Source organism: Gossypium hirsutum, chromosome D05 (assembly GCF_007990345.1).
Source record: "Gossypium hirsutum isolate 1008001.06 chromosome D05, Gossypium_hirsutum_v2.1, whole genome shotgun sequence".
In the NCBI taxonomy this organism is placed as follows: Eukaryota; Viridiplantae; Streptophyta; class Magnoliopsida; order Malvales; family Malvaceae; genus Gossypium; species Gossypium hirsutum.
In genome coordinates, this window is record NC_053441.1 from 15,530,647 (window position 1) to 15,553,916 (window position 23,270).

Consider the following 23,270-nt stretch of genomic DNA (forward strand, 5'->3'; position numbering starts at 1 on the left):
ACAACCTTATATTAAGTATAGAACTTGCAAAGACCTATAAGGTTTCGTTAAAGGTTGGGTTGATACTTGATAATCATTATGTCATAGCATTCGGTTGATACTTGACACTATCAATCACATTGTGGCTACATGTTTGTGTTTTTACTTATTGGTCACCGTTGAGCACTTTCCTTGCTTGCGGGCCAGATTGCTTGATCGTGTAGGTGGCAGCTTTGGAAGAAAGCCTGGTGAATACCTGTGTAGAGGAATGTAAGTTTAGTTTATCATGTTAGTGTTACTAACAAATGTAAAGCTGTTGGTTGAGTTGCATTAAGGCTTGCACATTCAAACTGGTTTGGTTTTCTGATCATTACTTGGTAGTAGTTTTGAGATTATGGTCCTTCGTTATGTTATTGCAGCAAAGTCTGGAGTTGAGCCTTCAGGTCTTGTGGAACTTGCAAAACATGTTAGTCTGAGTTGCCCCAACCTTTAATTTTTTGGATTGATGACAATTGGGATGCTTGATTATACGTCAGCACCGGAGAACTTCCTTTCCATTTGTTTACAATACTAGCCGAACATTAGCAAATTGCAGATATGAGGTCGGCAACGCTCTCGCGACACCAGAAAAGCAATATGAAGTATCCATTCAAATGTCCGGTGAGTGCGAGCTGTTGTTCCAATAGGGTCGGAAGCGTGTAAATTATTGTACTAAAAAATCACACAAAGTTCAATTCCCAGGGAAGAGAGGTGGATCACAAGGATCTCTTAAATACCAAGTCTTTCCTTAGTCAGAATATTCCTTCTAACGTAATTTAATAGCACAATTAAATACTACTATTATACCCTCAAATATTGAAAGAAAAATAGGACAAAAAGAACACAAGAGTTTTAACGAGGTTCGGTAAATTATACCTACGTCCTTGGGCTACTAAAACCAGATGATAACTTTACTATCTCCAAAATATTACGAACAAATAGAATTCCTTAAGAATTCTCAAATGGGAGAAGAGAGAAAACTAAGAGAGAAAGATTGGTTGGGATGAATTGAAATGAGAAATGAGAAGGCCTATTTATAGTTGAGGTTCAAGGACCAAACAATAAATAGCCCATTATCTCAAGGACCAAAAAAAATTATCCCTTGCTACTTTTCCAAAGTTGGTGGTTGTCATTATTGATTGTCTCCCATTAATGTTAATGGCAACCATTATTAATTGTCTTTCATTAATGTTAACACGAGCAAGCGGGAAGGATCATTTTCATGTTACTATCTAGAAAATGGATTAATAAGAAGTTAATTTTGGCTTTGTCTTCCTAAAACATTATAAAAACGCTTGTGCACAAAGCATGGGTCCTCCTGCTGTGTCGTATTTTCAGCAGCACATATTCCTTATAATATGTAGGAGAAATTATTATTTAAAAATTTGTAATAATTTTAAAATATATTTATTATTTGAATACAACTCTTAAACATAAAATATAAAAATAATTGGATTCACAATTTTAAAATATATTTATTATTTGAATCCAATTGTTTGTAAGAAGTTGCTAATTTATTGTTATTTTATGATTTTTTTTTAAGTATGTGACTAAATTGATCTTTCTTTCTCATGTAAATATATGTAAATCTAATAAAAAATAAATAAATTCATACAAACAAATATTACTTAACAAAATTTCCTATTGTAGAATTAATATTAAAATAAAAATTCTCAGGCAGTATATTCACAAATAACAATAATAAGTAGTATTTATATATTGCAACCAAATCTGATGCACAATATGAATATAATTTTTCTTTTCAATCTAGTCCTTTCTCTACTTGTTAACATGTTTTTTGTCTGCCTTTTGCCTCCTTCTTCTTCTTTTTCTCTTCTATTTTCATTAAGCTCTCTATTTTGTTAATTCATTTCTGTTTTGCCCTTATTCTGATCAATGGAAAATGGAATGGTTGGACTTGGTATTGCTGACGAAGAAGATTTTTAGAATATTGTTATCACATTTGTTTGGTGGGCAGTTATCTGCAATAATTTCACATCTCTCCAACACTTGATGAGATTGTTATCAAGTAATTTACGAGCTTTTTCGATACTTTTTACTGATTTTTAGTTTCTAGCGTTAATGGTAGGTTTTTTTTTTTTTACATTTTGATCCTTTTGAAACAAAAATTAATAAAACTATGCAATTGAGAGTCTAATGGTTGATTTGAGTGTGTAGGGAAATGATTCCGGCCAAACCTCGAGGAAAACACCAATAGATGTGAGTATCGTGACACTGATGCCAAGATATCGTGATACTGACCCTCCATCACTTTAGGAGATTAAAACTTTGATGAAAAATCAACTTGGACCAATCTGCCAAAGATATCGCAACACTGAGCCTCATTATCTCAACTCCAAACTTATGGTTGAAGTATAGGAGCCCAGGGCCAATTTTTTTCTAGGTGATCAAAATTAAATTATAAATTCGTATGAAAGATAAAATGCAATTTTATCACTATAATGACTAAATTTTAATTTTATCATTTTAAGATGTCAAAGTACAATTTCATTATATACTAATTTACAACTTTACAAATTTTAAAAAATTTAAATGGTATTTTTCTCAAAAAAAACTAAATATTTAATTTTAGTTATTTGCTTTACTTGCAATGCAAATTAATTGAAAATTTTAAATGATGGGTTTGAGCATGGAGCAACAACATAAAAGACATTTCACTTTTAAGTTTAACTATCTCCATGTTGAGCCGAATTTAGTTGATAAATGCTTATAAATAATAATAAATGTTTGAGGAAGTGTTGCAGCAAAAATAATTGATTGTGGGGTCATAAATTGGACTATTTGTGCCAGTGGCAATGCAGTTTTGTTGGATCATAAATTTGATTCAAAGGAGAGATTTGAGACATCACTCATGCATTGTAGCGTGAATACAGACCCACAATTTCGAAATTGTCAAAACTTAACTGGAAGGACATTCATATCTGTACTATTTATGCTACTGTACATTAAAAAGAATTGCCGCCCAGAAATTTAGTGATCCATGAAATTTCACCCTCTTCCAGAAAATGGTAATATATAATTTCAAACAATTCAATGCATTATTCTCATTAAATTGACGTGGATATATAACACATTAATCATTGGTGTTATCACACCATTTCACATTCTCATTATATATTGAGAAATAAGATAATTCAAATTTTTGTAAGCTAAGTGTTGGTGTTTGGACATGTAAACTAAGGAGAATTGAAAACAAAAGAAATGAATGCAAAAGAAAATCTCATATATTTCTCTTTAAGATAATAAACATATATGTGATACAAGGCAGCCACCTAATGTATAACTGCTCCCACTAATACTTGACTAAAACATAGCTTAAATTACACACAAAATGAAGTTGACATATCAGCTATTACATCACATTGGAAATCATTCAAATCAGCAACTAATCCTACTAACTCAAAGTCAAATTACAAAACAACTAAAACAAGTTACAAATGAACAAAATGTTGCTGCTGCACTGGTTTAGCTTCAATGCTGGTTTGTTGTTACATTACAGGCCAAAGTTTAACACTCCTCCTTGGATTGTATGCAACAAACACCAATACTTCTTCTTAAAGTATCAAACCTTGTAGCACCGAGAGACTTAGTTAGAATATTAGCAAACTGATTTTCTGAGCTGCAATGAATCAGATTCACTTCCCTTGATTGTTCAGCCTCTAACAAAATAAAATTTAATCTTAAAATGCTTGGTCTTGCCATGAAATACTAGATTTTTAGCTATGGCAACAGCTGAATGATTGTTAACTCAAATTTTAGTAGCATCAACTTGATCTTCATTCAAGTCACACAAGAGCTTCTTGAGCCAAATGACTTGATTAACAGTTGCAACAACTACAATGTATTCTGCTTCAGCTGTTGATTGAGCAACAGTTTGTTGTTTCTTTGAACTCCAACAAAAGACCCTTAAGCCAAGAGTGAAGAAGTAGCCAGAAGTGCTCTTCATGTCATCAATAGATCCTGCCCAATAACTATCAGAATACCCTATCAACTTGAGCTCTTTTGCCTTCTCAAACTTCACTCCATAATCCAAAGTCCCTTTCACATATCTAAGAACTCTTTTGGCTGCTTTAAAGTGAACAACATCGCAGCAATGCATGAATCTAAATAGAAGGCTAACAGCAAACATGATATCAAGCCTTGTAGCTGTCAAGTAGATCAGACAACATAAAAGGCTTCTATACTCCTTCATCAACTCTTTCATGGTTGCCATTGTTGGTTAATTTTTCACCTTGACCCACTGATGTGCTAACAATTTCGTAGTTGGACATGCAAAATTTGTTTAGGATCTTCAAAGCAAAAGCCTGTTGACTTATGAAGATAGCTTGATCAGTCTGAATTACTTCCATGCCAAGAAAATATGTCATTTCTCCCAAGTCAGTCATTTCAAAGACATCCTGCATCTGTATTTTAAAGTCATCAATCATCTCCCTCTTGCTTCCAGTTACTAACAAGTCATCCACATAAAGTGACACAATCAGCAGAGTTTCATTCTTTGATTTCTTCACATAAAGAGTAGGCTCACTAATACTCTTCTCGAACCTGAACCTAAACAGGTATGCATCAACCCTTTCATACTAGGCCCTTGGTTCCTGCTTTAGACCATACAGGGCCTTTTTCAGCTTGTAGATTTTGTCCTCTTCATCAGGAACCTTGAACCCATCTAGTTGTTCAATGAAGATTTCTTCCTTAAGGAAGCCATTTAAAGAGCTGACTTAACATCCATTTGGTGCACTCTCCATTGCTTTTGAGCAGCCAAGGAAAACAGAAGCCTTATAGTATCTAACCTTGCAACAGGAGCAAAGGTTTCAACGAAATCGATCCCATACTGGTGGCTGTATCCCTTTACCACAAGCCTTGCCTTGTGTTTGTTTAAAGACCCATCAGTATTGTATTTGACCCTAAACACCCACTTCACACCAATAATCCTCTTCTGGTCTGTCAACTAATTCTCAGGTGTCATTCTTGTGTATCATCTCCATTTCAACTTGCATGGCTCTTTTCCAAAATTCTTCTTTGCCAGCCTCATCAAAATTAGGAGGTTCAAGTATTGCAACATCACACATTTGATAGATATCAGTGATGGTTCTTGTGTCTCTCATAGGTTCATCATCAAAGTCATCACCAATTGGCTCTTCTTCTTCAGTTGGTTGCAAATTACTGTCCTGTTAGCCTTCCTCATTCAAGCTTGCATCTGTGCTATTACAATTCCATACATTTCCCTCATCAAATTTCATATCCCTGCTCACCATTATCTTCTTTGTCGAGGGATCAAAGACCCTATAGCCTTTATTTGTACTGTTGTAGCTAACAAAGATCATTGGCAAAGATCTTTTTTCAAGTTTGGTTCTCTTCTCAGCTAGAATGAGTGTATAGCATACACAACCAAACACTTTTAGGTGTGAAACTGTTGGCTTAAGTCCGAACCAAGCTTCAAAAGGAGTTTTTTCTTTAACAGCATTTGTTGACAGCCTGTTAAGCAAGTACATTGAGGTATTCATAGCCTCTGCCCAAAATTTACTTAGTTGAAGAAAATGCTAACAGAAGTACCGGTCTTGACTCAACCAGAATCTGGTGTATCGTATGTTGTTTAAAGTGATGCATCTCTGAATGGTTTAGGTTGTGTATTGATGCAGTCGAGAAAATTAGTGGCCTATGATTATCGACAATTAAAGCCGCATGAGAAGAATTATCCTACACATGATATAGAATTGGCTGCAATCGTACTCTCTTTGAAGATTTAGAGACACTATTTATACGGTGAAAAATGTTACGTGTATACGGATCACAAAAGCTTAAAGTATTTGATGAGTCAGAAAGAGTTGAATTTAAGGCAGAAACTGTGATTAGAATTACTGAAAGATTATGATATGGTTATTGATTATCACCCAGGAAAAGGATAATGTGGTTGCAGATGCACTTAGCCGGAAGTCGTCTTTGTTTGCACTCCGAGCAATGAACGCTCATTTATCTTTTAATGAAGATGGATTTGTATTAGCAGAATTAAGAACGAAACCTGTGTTTCTCCAACGGGTTCGAAAATTACAAGACGAGGATCCAAAGTTGATGTTGAAATGACCGATGGTTCGGGACAATTTGAGTTCGGAGTATAGCATTGATGATAATGGTATGTTGCGTAATAGAATTTGTGTTCCAAATAATTCAAATTTAAAAAATAATATTATTTCTGAAGCTCACAGTAGCATGTATTCTATTCATCCGGGTAGTACGAAGATGTATTGTGATTTGAAACGGATGTATTGGTGGTCGGGTATGAAACGAGAAATTTGTGAGTTTGTAGCAAAGTGTTTGATTTGTCAGCAAGTGAAAGCAGAACATCAGGTACCAATGAATTTGTTACAACCTGTCATGATTCCTGAGTGAAAATGGGAGCATGTCACAATGGATTTTGTATCCGGATTACCTGTGACTTCGAAAAAGAAAGATTCGATCTGGGTGATTGTTAATAGATTGACTAAGTCGGCACATTTTATGTTAAATTAATGAATGGTAGTATGTATTTATTCATATAATTTGTGGAAAATAAAATTATTGTTAAAATAAAGAAATTAAATCGAATGTTCAACTCCGGTCAAAAACGCGGGATTCAGTACTATCGTTATTGGGAAATGATGAATTGACGAAAATGTAAAGGATGAATTGACGGAAAATGTAAAGGATGAACTGACGGAAAATGTAAAGGATGAATTGGCAGTAATGTAAAAGATGAATTGACAGCAAATTATCTAAGTAAACCAAGGTTCAACATTTGTTGTGAACTTTCGTGTTTACTTTTTATTTAGCTCTTAACTCATATGAGTTTCTTTTTAACCCTAATGGGTTTCCGTTCAGTTCCTATGAGCTCAGCTCAACCCTTACAGGTCATGTTTAGCACTTATGTGCTTCAGTGCAGCTTTCGGGCTTCTGAATACGATGTACTCACATCCATAAGTCGTACTCCGATTTGGTAGGGGATAGAAGTGACATATGAAATTAATATAAGAAGATTTAAAGTTATTGATAGTATTGATGTGAATTCATAAATTAAAGTTGTGATTGGCAGGAAATATAATTTGAATGATTTACTTACTTGATTTGGTTGTAATATGTTCAATGTTCGGTAAGATTTGTTTAAAATCATCGAACTTACTAAGCTTCATCAAGCTTACTTGTTTTGTTTAATGTCTTTGTAGATTGTTGTGAGGTAGGGGAATCGAATCAACACATCAAGCTACACTATCCAGTTTAATCTGGTAATTGGCATGTATAGGGTTGGTTTGGCAATGAAATAGTTGAATTGTGGTTGTAAACGATAAATGTTTGTAAGTATGTAATTAGTAGTAGATTTGATAAATCTATGAAATGGGTTAAACAAATAAGTATAATAGTTAAGTAAGTATTTGTGATGTTATGTCATGTTTAAGACATGTGCTTAGTTTGTGTTGAGTGCTTAGTTGGGATATATTGATGTATTGAAATGTTGTGTATTGATTGATGTCAAAATGGGTGAGAAGAGTGACCTTAAAATGGTCTATTTTCGTCCACAAGGGCAAAGACACGGGTGTGTGTCTCAGCCGTATGTGACACACGGCCTGGCACATAGGCGTGTGGTCTGGCCGTGTATCCCCTGCATCTTAAAATTTCGAAACAGAATGCCTAGGTTTTTGCACACGGCTTAGCACACGGGCGTGTGGCTTGGCCGTGTGACACAAGTCAGAGAGTTACACGTGTTGGGACACGACCGTGTGCCTCACATCGAATGCCCACACTGCCTAAGACACGGGTGTGTCTCCTGGCTGTGTGAGCCATCGGCCGACCACACGGGCGTGTCCCCTGCTCCTAAGAAAATTTTTGACATTTTGCGAAGAAGTCCCTGAGTATCCGGTTTAGTCACGATTCACTTTTAAGGTATATATTGAGCCTTGAAGGCTCATATAAGGGACAATATGAGTATTTTATAATTGGTTTCTGATACATTTATTAAATACTATAAAATGTTCGTATTTATTCTGTAAAGTCCGGTAATACTTTGTAACCCTGTTCCGACGACGGATGAGGGTTATAGATGTTACAAGTTAGGAGGAAATGTAACCAAGTAAACTAGGAAAGCTTCACATAGCCCCATGACTGGATGTAAGTAAAGTATTTAAATACTGAACAGTGGAGTTTTCTTACACGAAAAAATAATTAAATAAATTGTAATAAAAATGTCACAAGTTTCCTATCATACCTCCCTCAATTTGATCAAAGGTACCATGCCAATTCTTATTTCTTAGTCAAACAACATGAACTATCATGATATTTTGTTTGAACTAAAAGCTTGTGATTTTCATGAAACATATAATGGGATACCAATCCCCTGCTCAAGAACTTCCTTGCAAACAAAAAAAAGCATGGAACAGATATAGAGTTTGACCATTTAATTTACATTATTTGTTCGTTTAATTTACAGTGTGCTGCATAGTTTTGCTCAGTGTCAAATATAGCAGTATGGTGACAAAATCGGTTCACTGTTGTTACCTAGTTTAGGGCACCGAATGTTCAGGAACAGCCTCCGGTAAGGATTGTGAGGATGCACCGCTCATTTTGCTAGGTACTGGTGTGTTCCTTCGAGATTGGCGTTTCGTGGGTACTAACACACTCTCATTTTCTAACTTGACAACCTCCTCCTCCTCGTCATCATCCTCCTCTTTGAAAACTGGATGGATATATGCATTTTGAAGATAGGGTTTCAAATTGAAGTTTGAATCCCGTGCGCGTTCCAAAGTGTCTTTCATTACTGCTTCCTGAAACAAACAACAGAGAAAGTAATGATTATGATGATTGAACATGTCATTCATCACTCTAGTGGTAGTCATTTAACTAAATTCATTAAATAAGAGTATGAAAGCTTTAATTATGAATGAATCACTGAAAACCCAGATGAAATCATCAACTAAATATGTAAACACCAACAAACCTGCAAAGGATATCTGACAAAAGCAGGTTCATATCGCGCTTTGCAGAATCTGTAAAACCAGATTGTGACAACAGCCAGAGTAATGAGAAGTGGTGCTGCCTGAGCCAAATGCTTTGTACTTAACAATCCAATGAGCGCGACATGCGAGACAAGCAAAGCAATTATAATGCGTCCGTGAACATCAGGCCAGAATGCCGCAGCACTTTCATACTCTTGATTGTAAACATTGATGATCTATATTTTCAAAGGAACAAAATAGAGAGAATCAGACAAAGCAAAAAGATTCATTTACTACTCTACTTGAATATTATGTGTCGAAGTTCTTTACCTGATGACGGAAGACAACATAAGCTAGCCCGAAGAAAACTAAAATGAACGGAAGTAGAACAGGTGTCACGGTAGCATAAACCATGCCAAGTAGAAAATAGAGTTGTATACGAGGTTCTCCAACGTTGAAGCTCAAACTTCCTGGGTCCATTGCCTCTTCCCTGTCCTTTTCTGTTTTCACCAAGAAAGTATTCTTCAAGTGGTAAATTATAAGCGGTTTCAGCATCAAAATCTCTGCTGCTATTCCAGCCCATCCATCAACCATGATATAAGTAATAAAGAAAGTTGCTCTCATTGGTACAGCTACACCAATTGTTTTAGGAATCCTGCAAAGAAGGGGGAGAATCGTTTATATCGAAATTAAGGCAAATTTAGACACCAAAACCATAACAGACATATACAGAAGAAAATGGAAGGAAAACATACTCATTTGCTGATTGCTTAATAAACGTGTTTAGCTGGTCCAGTGCACTGCCTGCAATTACGCTGCCGAGGAATACATTCACTAAATTAAAGAGATAGTATCTAGTTGCTGATCTCCTTTCCAAAGATGATACTGATGTGAACCCTTCAAACTTGGACATGATCATCAAAATAGTTGGCAGAAAAATGAGAAAGAGCTTCAAAACAATACCAGGTAGAAAACCTTGGATAACCGATTTAATAAACGGTCTGCAGAGGGGGGGAAAAGGCCAATATTAATTATAGCATTGCAATCTAAATAATGATTCAAGATTTTGAAAATAAAATGGAACTCACATTTCAATAAGGGCCTTCAGGAATGGTGCTGCTTTCTCAAGGCCTTCTATTGTGGCCAGAGCTTGTACAGATGCAATTGGGATCATGAAGAAGAAAGTCAGGAAGAAGAATGCTACAGCCATGATCAGCCTCCTGACAGCTATCGAGACATAAGGAATTGACAGGTTTTGCCAATATACATCGCGTGGCTCAGATGCCCAGTCTGTTAACCACAAGGTTGGATTCCTGGATTGTTGGGTTTGAGCACAAACAGCTGCACCCCATCGAGATTTAAAGGAAACAAATGCAGCCGGCATTATGGATTTTGGATCTTTTAGGACCCTCTCTCTCTCTTCAGCTATCTGAATAATGAAAACAAGTGTTGAAAGACAATCAGCGGAGAAAAACAAATGGCTGTGGCTCAGATGCAGTATTCGTGAACAGGCTTGAATCTTTCGACTGAATAAACAAATAAAAAATCAACCTAAAGAGAATTTGCAAGTTAAAAATGGAAATACTTACTTCATTGGATAACTTCTCGATTTCAGTTACGTGATGATCAATTGCATCCACTTTTTCACCCCAGAGCCCGAGAAAACCAGTCTAGTAAAGAGATAATATGCTTGTCAAGACATCAGAAATATAAAGCAGAGCTGAACATCAACAGGAGACCAGCTTCTAAAACCATGACAAACGGCAGTAAGTTACCTTCATAATAGGCCTTTTTGCATTATTTCTGGAATACTTCAATTGATAATAGTCAAGCCAATTCTGCTTACTTTTCCTCTTCTTCACCAACTTCGCAAGTTTGTTTGCATTGCATACTACCTGAATATAAGGAAAACTATATCATGAACTGAATTCTATGATAAATGTCTTTGAACAAGAAGCTAATATAATCATTGGAACAAATGCAAGAGGAACTCACCTGATGTGTAAGATAGGTATCAGGGTGATTAACCAGGAAAAAGTGCTCCACAGTCTCACTTACAGATTCATCTGAATCCGGTGGTACGTTTCTCACAAGCACCTAAAAAAATCAAATTTCATTCCAAATGCAATTTAGTAAAAGGCATCATATCTCTTTGAATTATAATACAGAACAAAAAGAGTAAGTTTAAATAATTTTTTTGATAATAATGCAAAGAACACATCTTACAGTAAACTGATCAGGCCGGCGTTTTTCTGATACAAGAAATTGCAACCGCATATTCGCAACTTTCTCATACTCTTTTAGCAACACATAGCATGTCCAAAAGGTAAAAGCATAAGCCATTACTATATGTGTCCAAAACCTACAGCATATGATTAAATATTAGTCCATTGTAACCTGAATCACAGACTAAGACAAAAGAAAGTTGCAGTGATAGAATATCTCCTACCTATCCGATCCATCTGGAACGTTTGAAATCGAGAGCTTATCAATATCACTTGAAGTAACATTCTTCAGCTGCAACTCCAATGTTTTATTAGTGTAATTAACCGGCACTAGGACCGCCCATGCAAGGAAGGTGATAGGCACAAAAATCTTTAGGCTGCAAACAGAACAATAAGAGAGCAATCAGAACAAGACAAAGACGAAATGAAAAAAAGATAAATGATTAATGCCTGTCATTAGCTAATGCATTTCATAAAAACTACATCATCTTAAGAAGAAAAATAAATAAATATACATATATACGGAGACCCACAAACAGATACAGCATATAAGCAAAATTAATATTTCCATTTACAGCATAAGCAACAAAGCAATAACAGTGAAGGAAAAAATGAACAATTTAAGAAATTAAGATGGCCTACAGCATACCCTATCAAGTAAATGCGCAAATAAACAGCTGAATCCAAGCCGGCGTGATCGATAAGCTCGAGTTCTGGCATTTTGAGAGCCTCTGGCATCCAATTCAAGAACCTCAAGTAGGAACGGAAGTCCAAATTGACAAATTTCTTAACAAATGTTCCAGACCTCGAAGGACTACTTCTTAAACCCTTGAGATACCATTTCGGAAAATAAACCCTATCGTTGAAAGGTTGAAGCCTCAATATAGCAAACGCTAGTAAGAAAACGAAAGCACTTAGCAGATTAATGCCTGCTGCAACCCCTATATCACTTAGTGTTGCCATCTATATAAAATCTTCTCTGCATACACGAAGATAATTCCCAGATCAGGAAATCCACCGTAATTAAACGATTAAACTCTTAAGGTTGCAATATATTCCGGATATAAACAGAAACCTCACAGGAAAATTGATTCCTTTAAACATAAAACTCACAGAAAAATCATAAAGAAGGATTTTTTTTTCAAGTCCTCTCAATATGAAATAACTTAAAAAACAATCAACAGAAGTCATCGGAAAAGGGAAACAAAGAAAACATTCTAGTACAAACAAATCCTTACTCGTTTTCTGTTTGTGATTCTTCAAGTGGAGCGGAAATAAAAAGGAATAATTTTCGGGCAATCTAAAAGGCCAAAACCAAAGACAATTCTTTCTCTTTAGCTTTTGAATGATGCGTATCAGAAGTTGAATTAGGGAGTGTTTGGATCACTTCAAAACTCGATAAAAAGCAATATCATTTCTCCACTACTTAGACATGAAAGTGAAACGCAAGCAACCGGGAACCGAAAACCCAAAAATGGATAATAAAAAAACCTTCTTTGTAGTTGATAAAGCAAAGCAGGTTAGCAACTAAAAACCAGAAACCCCAAACAAACAAAAAACAGTCATTTATATTATGAGATCGGTGGATTTTTTTTTTTTTTGTCTCAAACAGGATTTATGTTTGTAGTAATTTTCGCGGGTTTTGATTTTTATTTTGTTACAATGGTTTTGTTCGCTGTTGTGAAGATATAGGAAATGGTAGTTCAGGTTGGCAGTTGCCTTGATGTTGACGTTTCGGTAGGGTCCGCTTTCTTCTTGTGTCGTTTCGATTTAACGGGTATGAGTTTCCTTTTTTAAATGAAGTAACAATTAATAGATTAGTATACCTGAAGCAGCTTTCAATGTCGGCAAGCTGCCACGTGGGTGTTGCAACGGCTACTTTTTGTCTAAGTCGCGGCGTGGGAGCGTGGAAATTAAGGGGGCGATTGAGTGTGTTGAGAGAGTAGGTTGCCATTTGGTGAAGGTCGCCGCGTGGGTTTAGCGTTAGCTGCGTGGCGGTAACATGGCTGTCCCTATCAGAGGATTTTTTTCTTTTTGGAAAGGATAAAATAGGATACTTTAAGTTGTCGTTTAAGTCCTTTTCGTTATCAATAATAAACACTGAATTATCGTTCAAACAAGATTATTTCAATATCACCGGTTTTATTAGGGTAACAAAAGTATTATTAAAATTGGGAAGATAATTTTATTTTTGCATTCATGTTTTCAATAGAGTTCAGACGATATTAAATCTAAAATTTAATGTCTTAATTAATAGTGAAATTAATATTATAAAAGTTTACTAAGAATATTTCGGAATTTTAAATAAAATTTTGGATAATTTATTTATACTTCGAAGTACACGATGAGATTGGATTCCAAAAAAAAAAAGGTGGCGAACGAGACAAGAAGCAGGATTAGTTTATTGAGGGAGTTTCATGTAGTCGGCTGCAGGCGATGGAAATGGCCAATAAAGACAAAGAAAAGAAAGTGGTTGGTCTACAACTCAGCTGAGAAAATGTAAAAGAATGGAGCAGGCCGGTGTGCGGTGGATGCAGCGTTGAATCCGTGGGCTAAAATAAGATGGTTGAGAAATTAGCAGCGTCGATTAAACTTAGCTCGGCTTGCCTTTATATCACAATTAAAGTAATTAATCGTCGTACACAGACGGAAAACGTATTTGGTTCTTTTTAAGTCAAAAATTGTGTAAATGAGGTTTTTTTTTTAAATAATTCCAACGTGTTCTCTAATTATTTCATGATCAACACTGCCTTGTTAGATTTTACTGTTTTAAGCTGTAACGTATGCATTCAAAGGCAGTAGGTGTATAGTTTCAGGCCCAAATTATTATTTATATTGAAAATAAAGCAGTGAGTTGGTCAAGAAAAAAGATAGGTAAACAAAAAAAAAGGTGTCACATCCCTGATATTCAATCTTGTGACTCACACTTTGAAATGTCCTTATAAACAAAGCAAGCATGGGTAAGAATATGGCAACTAGGCAGGGATTAAGTCAAATTATGAAATCTCAAACTCGTGGCGACTCCAATGCCTGTGATCGTGAATACTATAATATTAGATTCCAAAAGCTTTCTTTCAAAAGAAAGAAAATTCCGAAGGCAAAAATGAAGACAAATAGTGGATGCGTCACAATGCTTGATGTCTCAAGTCGCGTGAACTCTACATTATAGCATCTGGCATCAATACATGTTTTTTAAGGCTTTATTCACATTTTAGCTCTAAACTTTTCCTGTTTTTTCAAATAAGTACCTAAATTTTGTTAAATTTAGCCCATCCGTTAAATTTACGCGGACATGCTGGAATTTTTTTATTGATAAACTATCAAAATGGTCACCCAACTATTACTTTTTTTTATTTAGTCACTAAACTTTTCAAATTTAAATATTTGAGTCGCTTTGAGTTTATGTGGGTTTTTTTATTGGTCTAGTAATAAAATTAAGCCTCAATATTTACAAAATTTGTCATTTTAGTTCTAATTAAAAAAAGTTGACCCTCAAAATTTACAATTTTTTTAAATTTAGTCCTAACTCTAAAAATTAAAAAAAATCATTTTTAACCCTTTAAAACCCATCAGCTAACCCACGTGAGATATTAAAATAAGAAAAAGAGTACCATTTTTCAAGTCACCTGCAAAAAGACTCTAAAAAAGTCGGGATAAAACACACAAAAATTAAGATCCAAAAGAAAGTAAAGGCATTGAAAATGTTATTTGTTCGAGTAGTAATGCAGCCAATTATTCCAAGTAGGTTCCAAAACAATTGTCTAGTGTGAAGTCAAAATTATAGTTGCAAGTGACTTGAAAGAAGGTACTCGTTTTCTTATTTTAATATATCACATGGGCTAGTCAATGGGTTATAAAGAGCTAAACATGATTTTTTTTTATAATATTTTTTAAAATTTTTAGAGTTAGGACTAAATTAACATATTTTGTAAATATTGAGGGGTAAATTTATTAATTTTTTAGAATTGGAACTAAAATGATAAATTTTGTAAACATTGAGGGCTAAATTTATTGAATTTATTATATTTAAGACCAAATTAATAGAATGTGTAAATATTAAATGGCTAATTTTATTATTAGACCACTAAAAAAACCAACATAAACTTAAAATACTAATATATTTAATTTTGAAAAAATAGATTAAATGCAGTTGTATGAATTAAACAGTAATGAGTTGATGAACATTTCACATATTTCAATTTAATCACATCATTTTTAAAATCAATATAATCACTTAATTAACTCTATTTTAAAAAATGCTTCAAAATGTGCAACTGAATGGTCAGTGCAAATGATGAGGAACTAATAAATCCTTATATATTAAGCTAACTGTCATATCATTCTCAAAACTTAACAAACTCCATTGCTTAAATTCTCATTTTGAATGTTTTTATACTTTGAAATTTTATTTTACTTTTTCTTAAATGCAATTTTTTATTCATTCTAATACAATCTTTTAGGATTAAATTACCCAAAGTTGAAAGTATGATCAAAATATAAAAATTATGAGATTTGATAAATGAAATTAGACAAAAGAATTAAACTCATTTGAAATGTGGGTTCGACTTGGACTTCAACATTCAAAGTTCAAGATTGCCTAACCCCACCCATTTATACTTTTGTAGTATATTTTTTTATATATTTTGTAATTAATATAACATAAATTTAAATATATAATATTATGTGAATATTAGAAAATATGTCAAGTTATATATATTTAAGTTTTCAACAAAATACCAATAAGTGATGGGTGCATTGATAAGGCACATTACACTCTTCATGAGATGATGTAAGTTCAAACTTTGAAGACAACATTGTTGGGAGAGACAACCATAAATCTCCTAAAAAGTAAAGGGAACTAAATATTAAATTTAAAATAATATATTGAAAAAATATATATAATATAAGATAACTTAAAATGAATTTGGGTTACCATTTACAAATATGAGTACATTTAAGGAAAATTTTAGACCCATATTCTAGGTCATATTAAATTTGAACAAATATAAAATATACTAATATCGTGCATAAACCCATCTTGAACTTGCCCTGGCCATAAACTCCTCTATTAATGGGCAAATTTGAAGAAAAAGTCAATTTTTTTTTAAAAAAATAGAGAAATGGGCAACTCTTTTTTAAAATTTAGTGAAATAGGTTAGTTTTGGAGAGAGAATGTAAAAGCGCATCATGTAAAATGTGTTTTCACTGTGAAAATGCATTTTATAGGGCATGCTTTCTGATTTTTTTAACATATTAACACCTTTGCTCATATGGTTAATTGTATAGTTGTTTTATCCTCAAATATTAGGTTTGATTTCTCTCACATTTGTATTTTTTATTTTATGTTGTTTCAAGCTTCTTCTTTTTTGTTATTTTTAATTAATGTTTTTATCACAATAGCTAATATGATTAGATGATTAGATAACAGTAACTTCATCATTGAGTTCCAAGTTTAATTCCTCTTCTAAGCACATTTATATTCTTTGATTTATAAAATCAAACTTGATACTCAAGAATGGAATCAAAATATGATTTAACTATTTAACCAAACGAACTAATGTAATACAAGAATTAATTAAAAGTAACAAAAAAAGCTTGAAACAAAATGAAATAAAAAACACAAATATAAGAGAAACCGAACCTGGAACTCAACAATAAAACCACTAACAATTAATCATCTAACTAGAGGAACTAATATGTGAAAAAAGTCAAAAAGCGTATCTCGTAGGACGCACTTTGACCTTTTCCCTCTAAAATCAACATGTATTATTAAGTTTTTTAAAAAAATGGCTCATTTCCTTTTCCTTTTCTTTTTGTTTTTAAATCTACATTTTCTTCAAATTTGTGCTCTATTAACTACCTATGCTTTGTTTGTTTTTTTAATGTTAAAATTTTAATATCATCAATTTTTTTATTATATTTGTTGGTACGGCGTTTTAAATTAAGAAAACATTTATTTAGTGGTCATGGAAAAAAATGAAATTATAACTTGAATTTATTAAAGGAACTTCAACCATGGTAATAAGACTTATTGTTTTCAAAGAAATCACAGAACTATATATTAAAAAAGCCATAGCTATTAAATTATAAATGTATATAAACAATTTAAATTAAAAATATCAAAAATAATTTCCAACCCCATTTATGTTTCAACTTATACTTTATATTTCGAAGATAATTACCGGCTTAGGCCCGGTTCTGTTTTCTCCATGGAACCAGTTTTCATTTAAAAGCGGCGGATGGCAAATGGGCAATTGATACTGTGGGTCAAACCGTCCGAATAACCCAACGGCAACACTAATGCAAAATAGCGAAACGACAATCCCCTGATTTATCCTTATCCCAAAAGCTTTCAAGATGACCATCCCACCTTCGGCAAGATCGCACTCTAATATCGCACTACAAAAGTCGGCGTTTTTTTCGCTGTGATGTCTTAAGCAAAAAATAAACCCAATCTCCCTTAACTCTCTCTGCATTGGGATCTGAGTCTTAAACCCATCAATTCGATGTCTTCAACTAGCAACTCAAACAATTCACACAATCTTGCCCTTGAATCTAAACAAGACCGACCCAACACCGTTCGGATCCCCGACCGGGTCGACCTCCGGGGGAGCCCCAGGAGTCGTCAAGGGTCCCCCAGTCATTCACCCCGACTCGGCCCCAGCCGGTTCTTGAACGGTGAAAAGAGCGGGGCGTCATTTGCCGGAGCTGAATTGTTGGGAAAATTATGGGGTGATCGAAAGAAGCAACCGAAGAACGCGAAGAGAAAAGGAGGCAAAGTTTGGTACCATAAGGAAAGGGTGAAAGGACTTGTAGTGTTGACTGCATTGGTGGGTTTGTTTTTCTTGGTCGATTGGATTATGCTCTTGCGGTTACAAGATCACCGGGTCGGATCCGATGACCGATCTTCCAGGAATGCTTCTTCTGTTTCGGCTCAGGTAGCTCAACTCTCATTTGCTTTGAGATTTTATTTCACAATTATTAACACTAATGATGAAGAAATAATGGGTTTTTTAGTAGGCGGTTAGCTGCATTGTTTCCTTATTAATGCAAGGACTTCCAGTTCAATGAAGTGCATTAATCGTTTATTGCTAAGTTGCTAAATGAAAGAGAGCTTGTATGATTTGGGTTTGCCGATACTTTTTTGTCCATTACTATCCAATACAACTTTAATCACCACACCATTCACAAGTGTGACTTCTACGATTCATGGATGAATGGTACATATTTGAGTAGTGGTTATTAGTGTATTGGAGAGTAATATGATTTCTGGAGACAATTGACATTACTCTCTGTGTGATATGAATTTATTTGCCAAAGCATTACGATTGTGGCTGTTGCAGGTGAAGGTGACAAAGCCTAGTAAAGGGAAAAAGCATTACGGTGGTATTTATGGAAGGTTGTTGGCTTTGGCTGCTCATGCTTTGGCTGAGGTATTTGAATATAAGCAATGATGTCTTTTTTGTTCACTTTCTTTGACGAACTTTCCGTTTCTGTACAGTTTCTCTTTTCTTGTTTTTCATGTTTTATTGAAAGAAGTGCTATGACACATAGGGGCAAAATAAACGTGAACCGAAAGATTTATGGCAGGAACCTGTAGTTCCTGCTTCTGCTTGGAGACCCTGTGCTGATCAACGTGACTGGGAACCTAATGGTCTCTCTCTTTGACTTCTATATGTTTTCTTCACTGGGGTATGGATAATTTAGACTAGTTCTCAGTTCTTACATTACTTCTTTTTTAATTTGGTAGAGGGGAAGAATGGATACATTATGGTCACTGCAAATGGTGGAATCAACCAGCAGCGTGTAGCTGTAAGTGATTCCAACGGCAGAAATTCTAGCATGTGTTCCAAGCTATTGAATTTGCTTTCATCTTTCCTCTCTGAGATTAGTAGATTTAGTTTTTGATTGCTAAATGTTACTGTTGGTGACAGGTCTGCAATGCTGTAGTACTTGCTCGCTTACTTAATGCAACTCTTGTTGTTCCCAAATTTATGTACAGTAGTGTCTGGAAAGATGTAAGGTGAGGCTTTTATTTTTGTTCCTTTCTTTTCTTTTGCTAATAATTTTCATCTTAATTTTTTGATGTTTCTTCCCCTTGGAAGATGGATGTTTCCTCACATTAAAACATTTTTTTTTTCTTTTAAAGTATATTGTTGATATTTGAACACTGAATGAAAGGAATTAACTTTCAGATTAAATTTGTTTAGTATCTATCAAATGACTTCTATTCGGACTTGACAGAAAAATAACTGCACTGTATTTTAAATTTCGCAGTCAATTTGGTGATATCTATCAGGAGGAGCATTTTATTAAGTACCTGGCTCCAGATATTCGAATAGTGAAAGAACTTCCTGAGGAGCTAAAGTCTCTAGATTTGGAGGCAATTGGTAGTGTTGTGAGTTTCTTCCTCTAAATCAAGTTCTGAATGGCTTTTGCTCGCAGCTTTGGTCTTAGGGTGTCTTTTATCAATAGTGATTGTTCAATTGATTTTCCAGGTGACGGACGTAGATGTTAGGAAGGAATCTAAACCAAGTTTTTATCTGAAAAATATTCTCCCTATTCTACTCCAGAAAAGAGTTGTCCATTTCGTTGGCTTTGGGAACCGTTTGGCTTTTGACCCGATACCATTTCAGTTGCAGGTAAATTTCTAGCCTTAATATCTGATGCCATAGCAAGCTCCTTTTGATGTTTAAGCTTTATTCATTGGATAATTGTTATAATCAGTTGTTGGTAATAAAATTTATGTCTATATCCTTTTCTTTTCTACTTTGCTTTTCCTAATTGGGAAACTTCATCTAGAGACTTCGATGCAGATGTAATTTTCATGCACTTCAATTTGTTCCGAAGATACAAGAAACTGCTGCTTTACTCCTTGAAAGATTGCACAAGCATTCAGCTCAGCCAGGACTATTGGATCATTATCTTGTTGGTCCACATGCAGTGGCTGCTATGATTGCAAGGAGTGATCGTGCTAAAGCTTCCAAATATCTTGCTTTGCATTTGAGATTTGAGATTGACATGGTAGCTCATTCGTTATGTGAGTTTGGCGGAGGTGAGCAAGAGGGGCAAGAATTGGAAGCATATCGGCAAATCCATTTTCCTGCATTAACAGAGCTAAAGAAGACAGAAAAGTATGAATAGTTTTCTAATTTGTCCCCTACACATTCTATATTTCTTCGTCGTTTGTTAAATTTCTGCCATATCATTCATTGTGAATTTGGAGAAGCATGCAAAATATTGCTTTATATTGAAGCCAACTGTTTTACTAGCTTCAGGTTACCTTCCCCTGCCATGCTCCGATCTGAAGGGTTATGTCCATTAACACCAGAAGAAGCTGTACTTATGCTTGCTGCTCTAGGTTTCAATCGTAAGACTCAAATATATGTCGCAGGGGCACAAATATATGGAGGGACATCAAGATTAGCTGCTTTGACAAGCTTGTATCCTAATTTAGTTACGAAAGAGAATTTGCTTTCATCCGCCGAACTTGAACCATTCAAGAATTTCTCATCTCAGGTAACAATGCGGCATATCCACTTCTTGTTTGATGAAAAGTGTAGGTTTTGTGATTGTTGCATTGATGAGTTGTTGGTCTTTACCAAGATTTGAGCTTTCAAAATTACTTTGGCATTAGCTCTTTTCACCATGCCCAAGCTGCTACTGCTTGTTTCCAGGTTGTTTTCATGCAGTCTCCTGTCAGTGATATAGACTATGAAATAACCAAGTTAGATATTTGGAAATAATTAGATTAATACTTTTTATATAGCATCTCTAAGACTAGTAAGATTAGGACAAATGGTTTTCTATGCTCTTATCAATGTTGGTTACCATCATACTTGGTGCAATTGCAATGACATATTATGACCTTTCATTTGTAGCTGGCAGCACTAGACTTCATTGCCTGCACTGCAGCTGATGCATTTGCCATGACGGACTCTGGTAGCCAGTTGTCATCTTTGGTATCTGGGTATCGAATATACTATGGCGGAGGGAGGATGCCTACAATACGCCCAAATAAGCGGAGACTAGCTGATATCTTCGTCAAGAACAATACAATTGAGTGGAAAGTGTTTGAGCAGAGAGTGAGGAAGGCAGTTAGACAAACCAAACATGTCCAGAGTAGGCCTAAGGCTAGAAGTGTTTACCGGTATCCACGGTGTAAAGAGTGTATGTGTCGTACAGATTGACTTATTTCCCTTTTTAAGATGTTCTAATTAAAACATGCATCATTCTTTTGTTGTTTAATTTTAGTCCCAAATCAAACTCTGATTATTTATACGTTGTTGTTTAATGGTAAGGCAGGCTTGTTGTTGGAACCTCGTTCGAGTAGAATACTAAAAATGACTTGTAATTATGTTTTTCGGGAGACATGGCCTCGTAATGCTCAAATTCAATTGTAAATTATATGTTGAAATTTTGTTGGTTATCCTGGTTAAAGAAACCTTGACTTTGGGATTTAAAACTCGTCGGCCGACATGATCGCATCGATTCCTATGGACAAGTCTTGGGTTCCCTCGGGTGGATGCAAGGCAACTGTTGTCCCGTTTGGCGATATCGCTAAGCTTGCAAATAGGCTCCCGTTCGGTTACTATATACAGGTTCGGTGATATTCTTAGACCAGATATCGTCACTTGAGGTTATGTTGAGCTTAGCTGGGCAGCCAAGCGACTGATTGCACCACAGTAGTACATTCCACCACTTGAGGTTATGTTGAGCTTAGCTGGGCAGCCAAGCGACTGATTGCACCACGGTAGTACATTCCACTGGCAGCTTTGTTGCGAAGAGCTGATGGTACATTTGGTTCCTAAATGGAATTATTTGGCGAAAATGGAATAGAGGGGCAGCTTTGTTGCAAAGAGCTGATGGTACATTTGGTTCCTAAATGGAATTATTTGACGAAAATGGAATAGAGGGGTAATAATATTAAATAGTTTGGTTAGTTGAATGGAATAGACAAATAATATTAATACATTGTTTGGTTGGGTAAAAGAATAGATTAAAACAATAATTTTACTTATCGATTTTAAATTTATATTATTAATATCTTATTAAAATTCTTAATTATTTAAAAAACTAAAATACTTAGTATTAAATACTATAAAACACGTTTAAGAAAATCGCTCAAAAAAATAAATACAATAAAACAAGATTTTAAAATAAAATTAATATTTTAATTTAATTTTAAAAACAAATAAACTAAAATAGAGAAGATTTAATAATAGATATTAAAATAATATTTTGCTTTCATTAAAAAGATAAATATTAAATCATAAAAAGATGAAGTTAAATTTTTTTTTTGTTACCATATAAAATTTAATTATAAATATATAATATAATATTATTCTAGTTTGATATAAAATAATGTTTAAAAAAACTATCAAAATGTTAAAAATAATTGAAAACGTATAGTTTGGTTAGTATGCTAAATCATACCGTCATGGGTGGTATACAATACATTTTCTTTTAATGTTTTTAAATTTTATGACTTGACTTTTTGGTTGGTATACTGTCACGGTTGAGTTTGGTGACTTTATTTATGAAGATTTGAATGGCTATTTTTTTTATGAAGAGTTTGATGACTGTTTAATGGGTAGTTTGGAAATTTGCTTCGAGTGGTTATTCCTCGTGGTGTTGAATAGCCAATTTTGAGGGGGAAGCCCTGGAGCTATCCTGGCCATATTCTTTGTTGTCAGTAATAGACTATTCCAAAGAATAGCAATTACATGAACCAAATGGATGAATTAGTGTAGCACTTCGAGTAAGGCAGGAACCACTTGGCTATTCATGCCAACCAGACATGCTGTGATAGTAATCTTCAAACCCTGCTTCATGGAAGAATCGATAAAGAGCTAAGTGCATTTATAACCTCTTGAGGTAAAATCTTCCTCCATGTTAGCATGGTAAGAGTATAGCCATGAACTGCTAGCGATTTTTCCATTAGAAGTAAATATATTGCTCTCTCTCCATGCCGCCGATATGTCAATCCCATTTGCCATGTTTTACAACAAAAGGTAAATTTTTGGGGTTTGTCGTGCTCAGTAGAAAA

General features: G+C 34.6%; 2 protein-coding genes across 3 annotated transcripts; one reads left to right on the forward strand and one right to left on the reverse strand.

Moving 5' to 3' along the window:
• Positions 1–8,444: 8,444 nt before the first annotated feature.
• Positions 8,445–12,877, reverse strand: LOC107905909 (calcium permeable stress-gated cation channel 1). Its single transcript, XM_016832697.2, has 12 exons — positions 12,460–12,877; positions 11,871–12,200; positions 11,446–11,598; positions 11,223–11,358; positions 10,992–11,093; positions 10,772–10,891; positions 10,586–10,666; positions 10,085–10,425; positions 9,752–9,997; positions 9,327–9,651; positions 8,999–9,232; positions 8,445–8,825 (listed from the first exon to the last, which is right to left on the reverse strand). Exons 2-12 carry the CDS (start codon positions 12,182–12,184, stop codon positions 8,565–8,567), a joined length of 2,313 nt encoding a protein of 770 aa, XP_016688186.1. The 5' UTR covers positions 12,185–12,200; positions 12,460–12,877; the 3' UTR covers positions 8,445–8,564.
• A 4,532-nt stretch (positions 12,878–17,409) lies between these two features.
• Positions 17,410–21,638, forward strand: LOC107905908 (O-fucosyltransferase 2). Of its 2 annotated transcripts, none has more exons than XM_016832695.2 (10): positions 17,410–18,159; positions 18,565–18,654; positions 18,776–18,875; positions 18,972–19,033; positions 19,156–19,244; positions 19,499–19,619; positions 19,720–19,863; positions 20,024–20,355; positions 20,494–20,740; positions 21,103–21,638. In XM_016832695.2, exons 1-10 carry the CDS (start codon positions 17,728–17,730, stop codon positions 21,409–21,411), a joined length of 1,926 nt encoding a protein of 641 aa, XP_016688184.1. In that variant the 5' UTR covers positions 17,410–17,727; the 3' UTR covers positions 21,412–21,638. The 2 variants fall into 2 exon arrangements, with proteins under 2 accessions (XP_016688184.1, XP_016688185.1); XM_016832696.2 differs by having other exon boundaries at positions 20,500–20,740.
• The last annotated feature ends 1,632 nt before the right edge of the window (positions 21,639–23,270 follow it).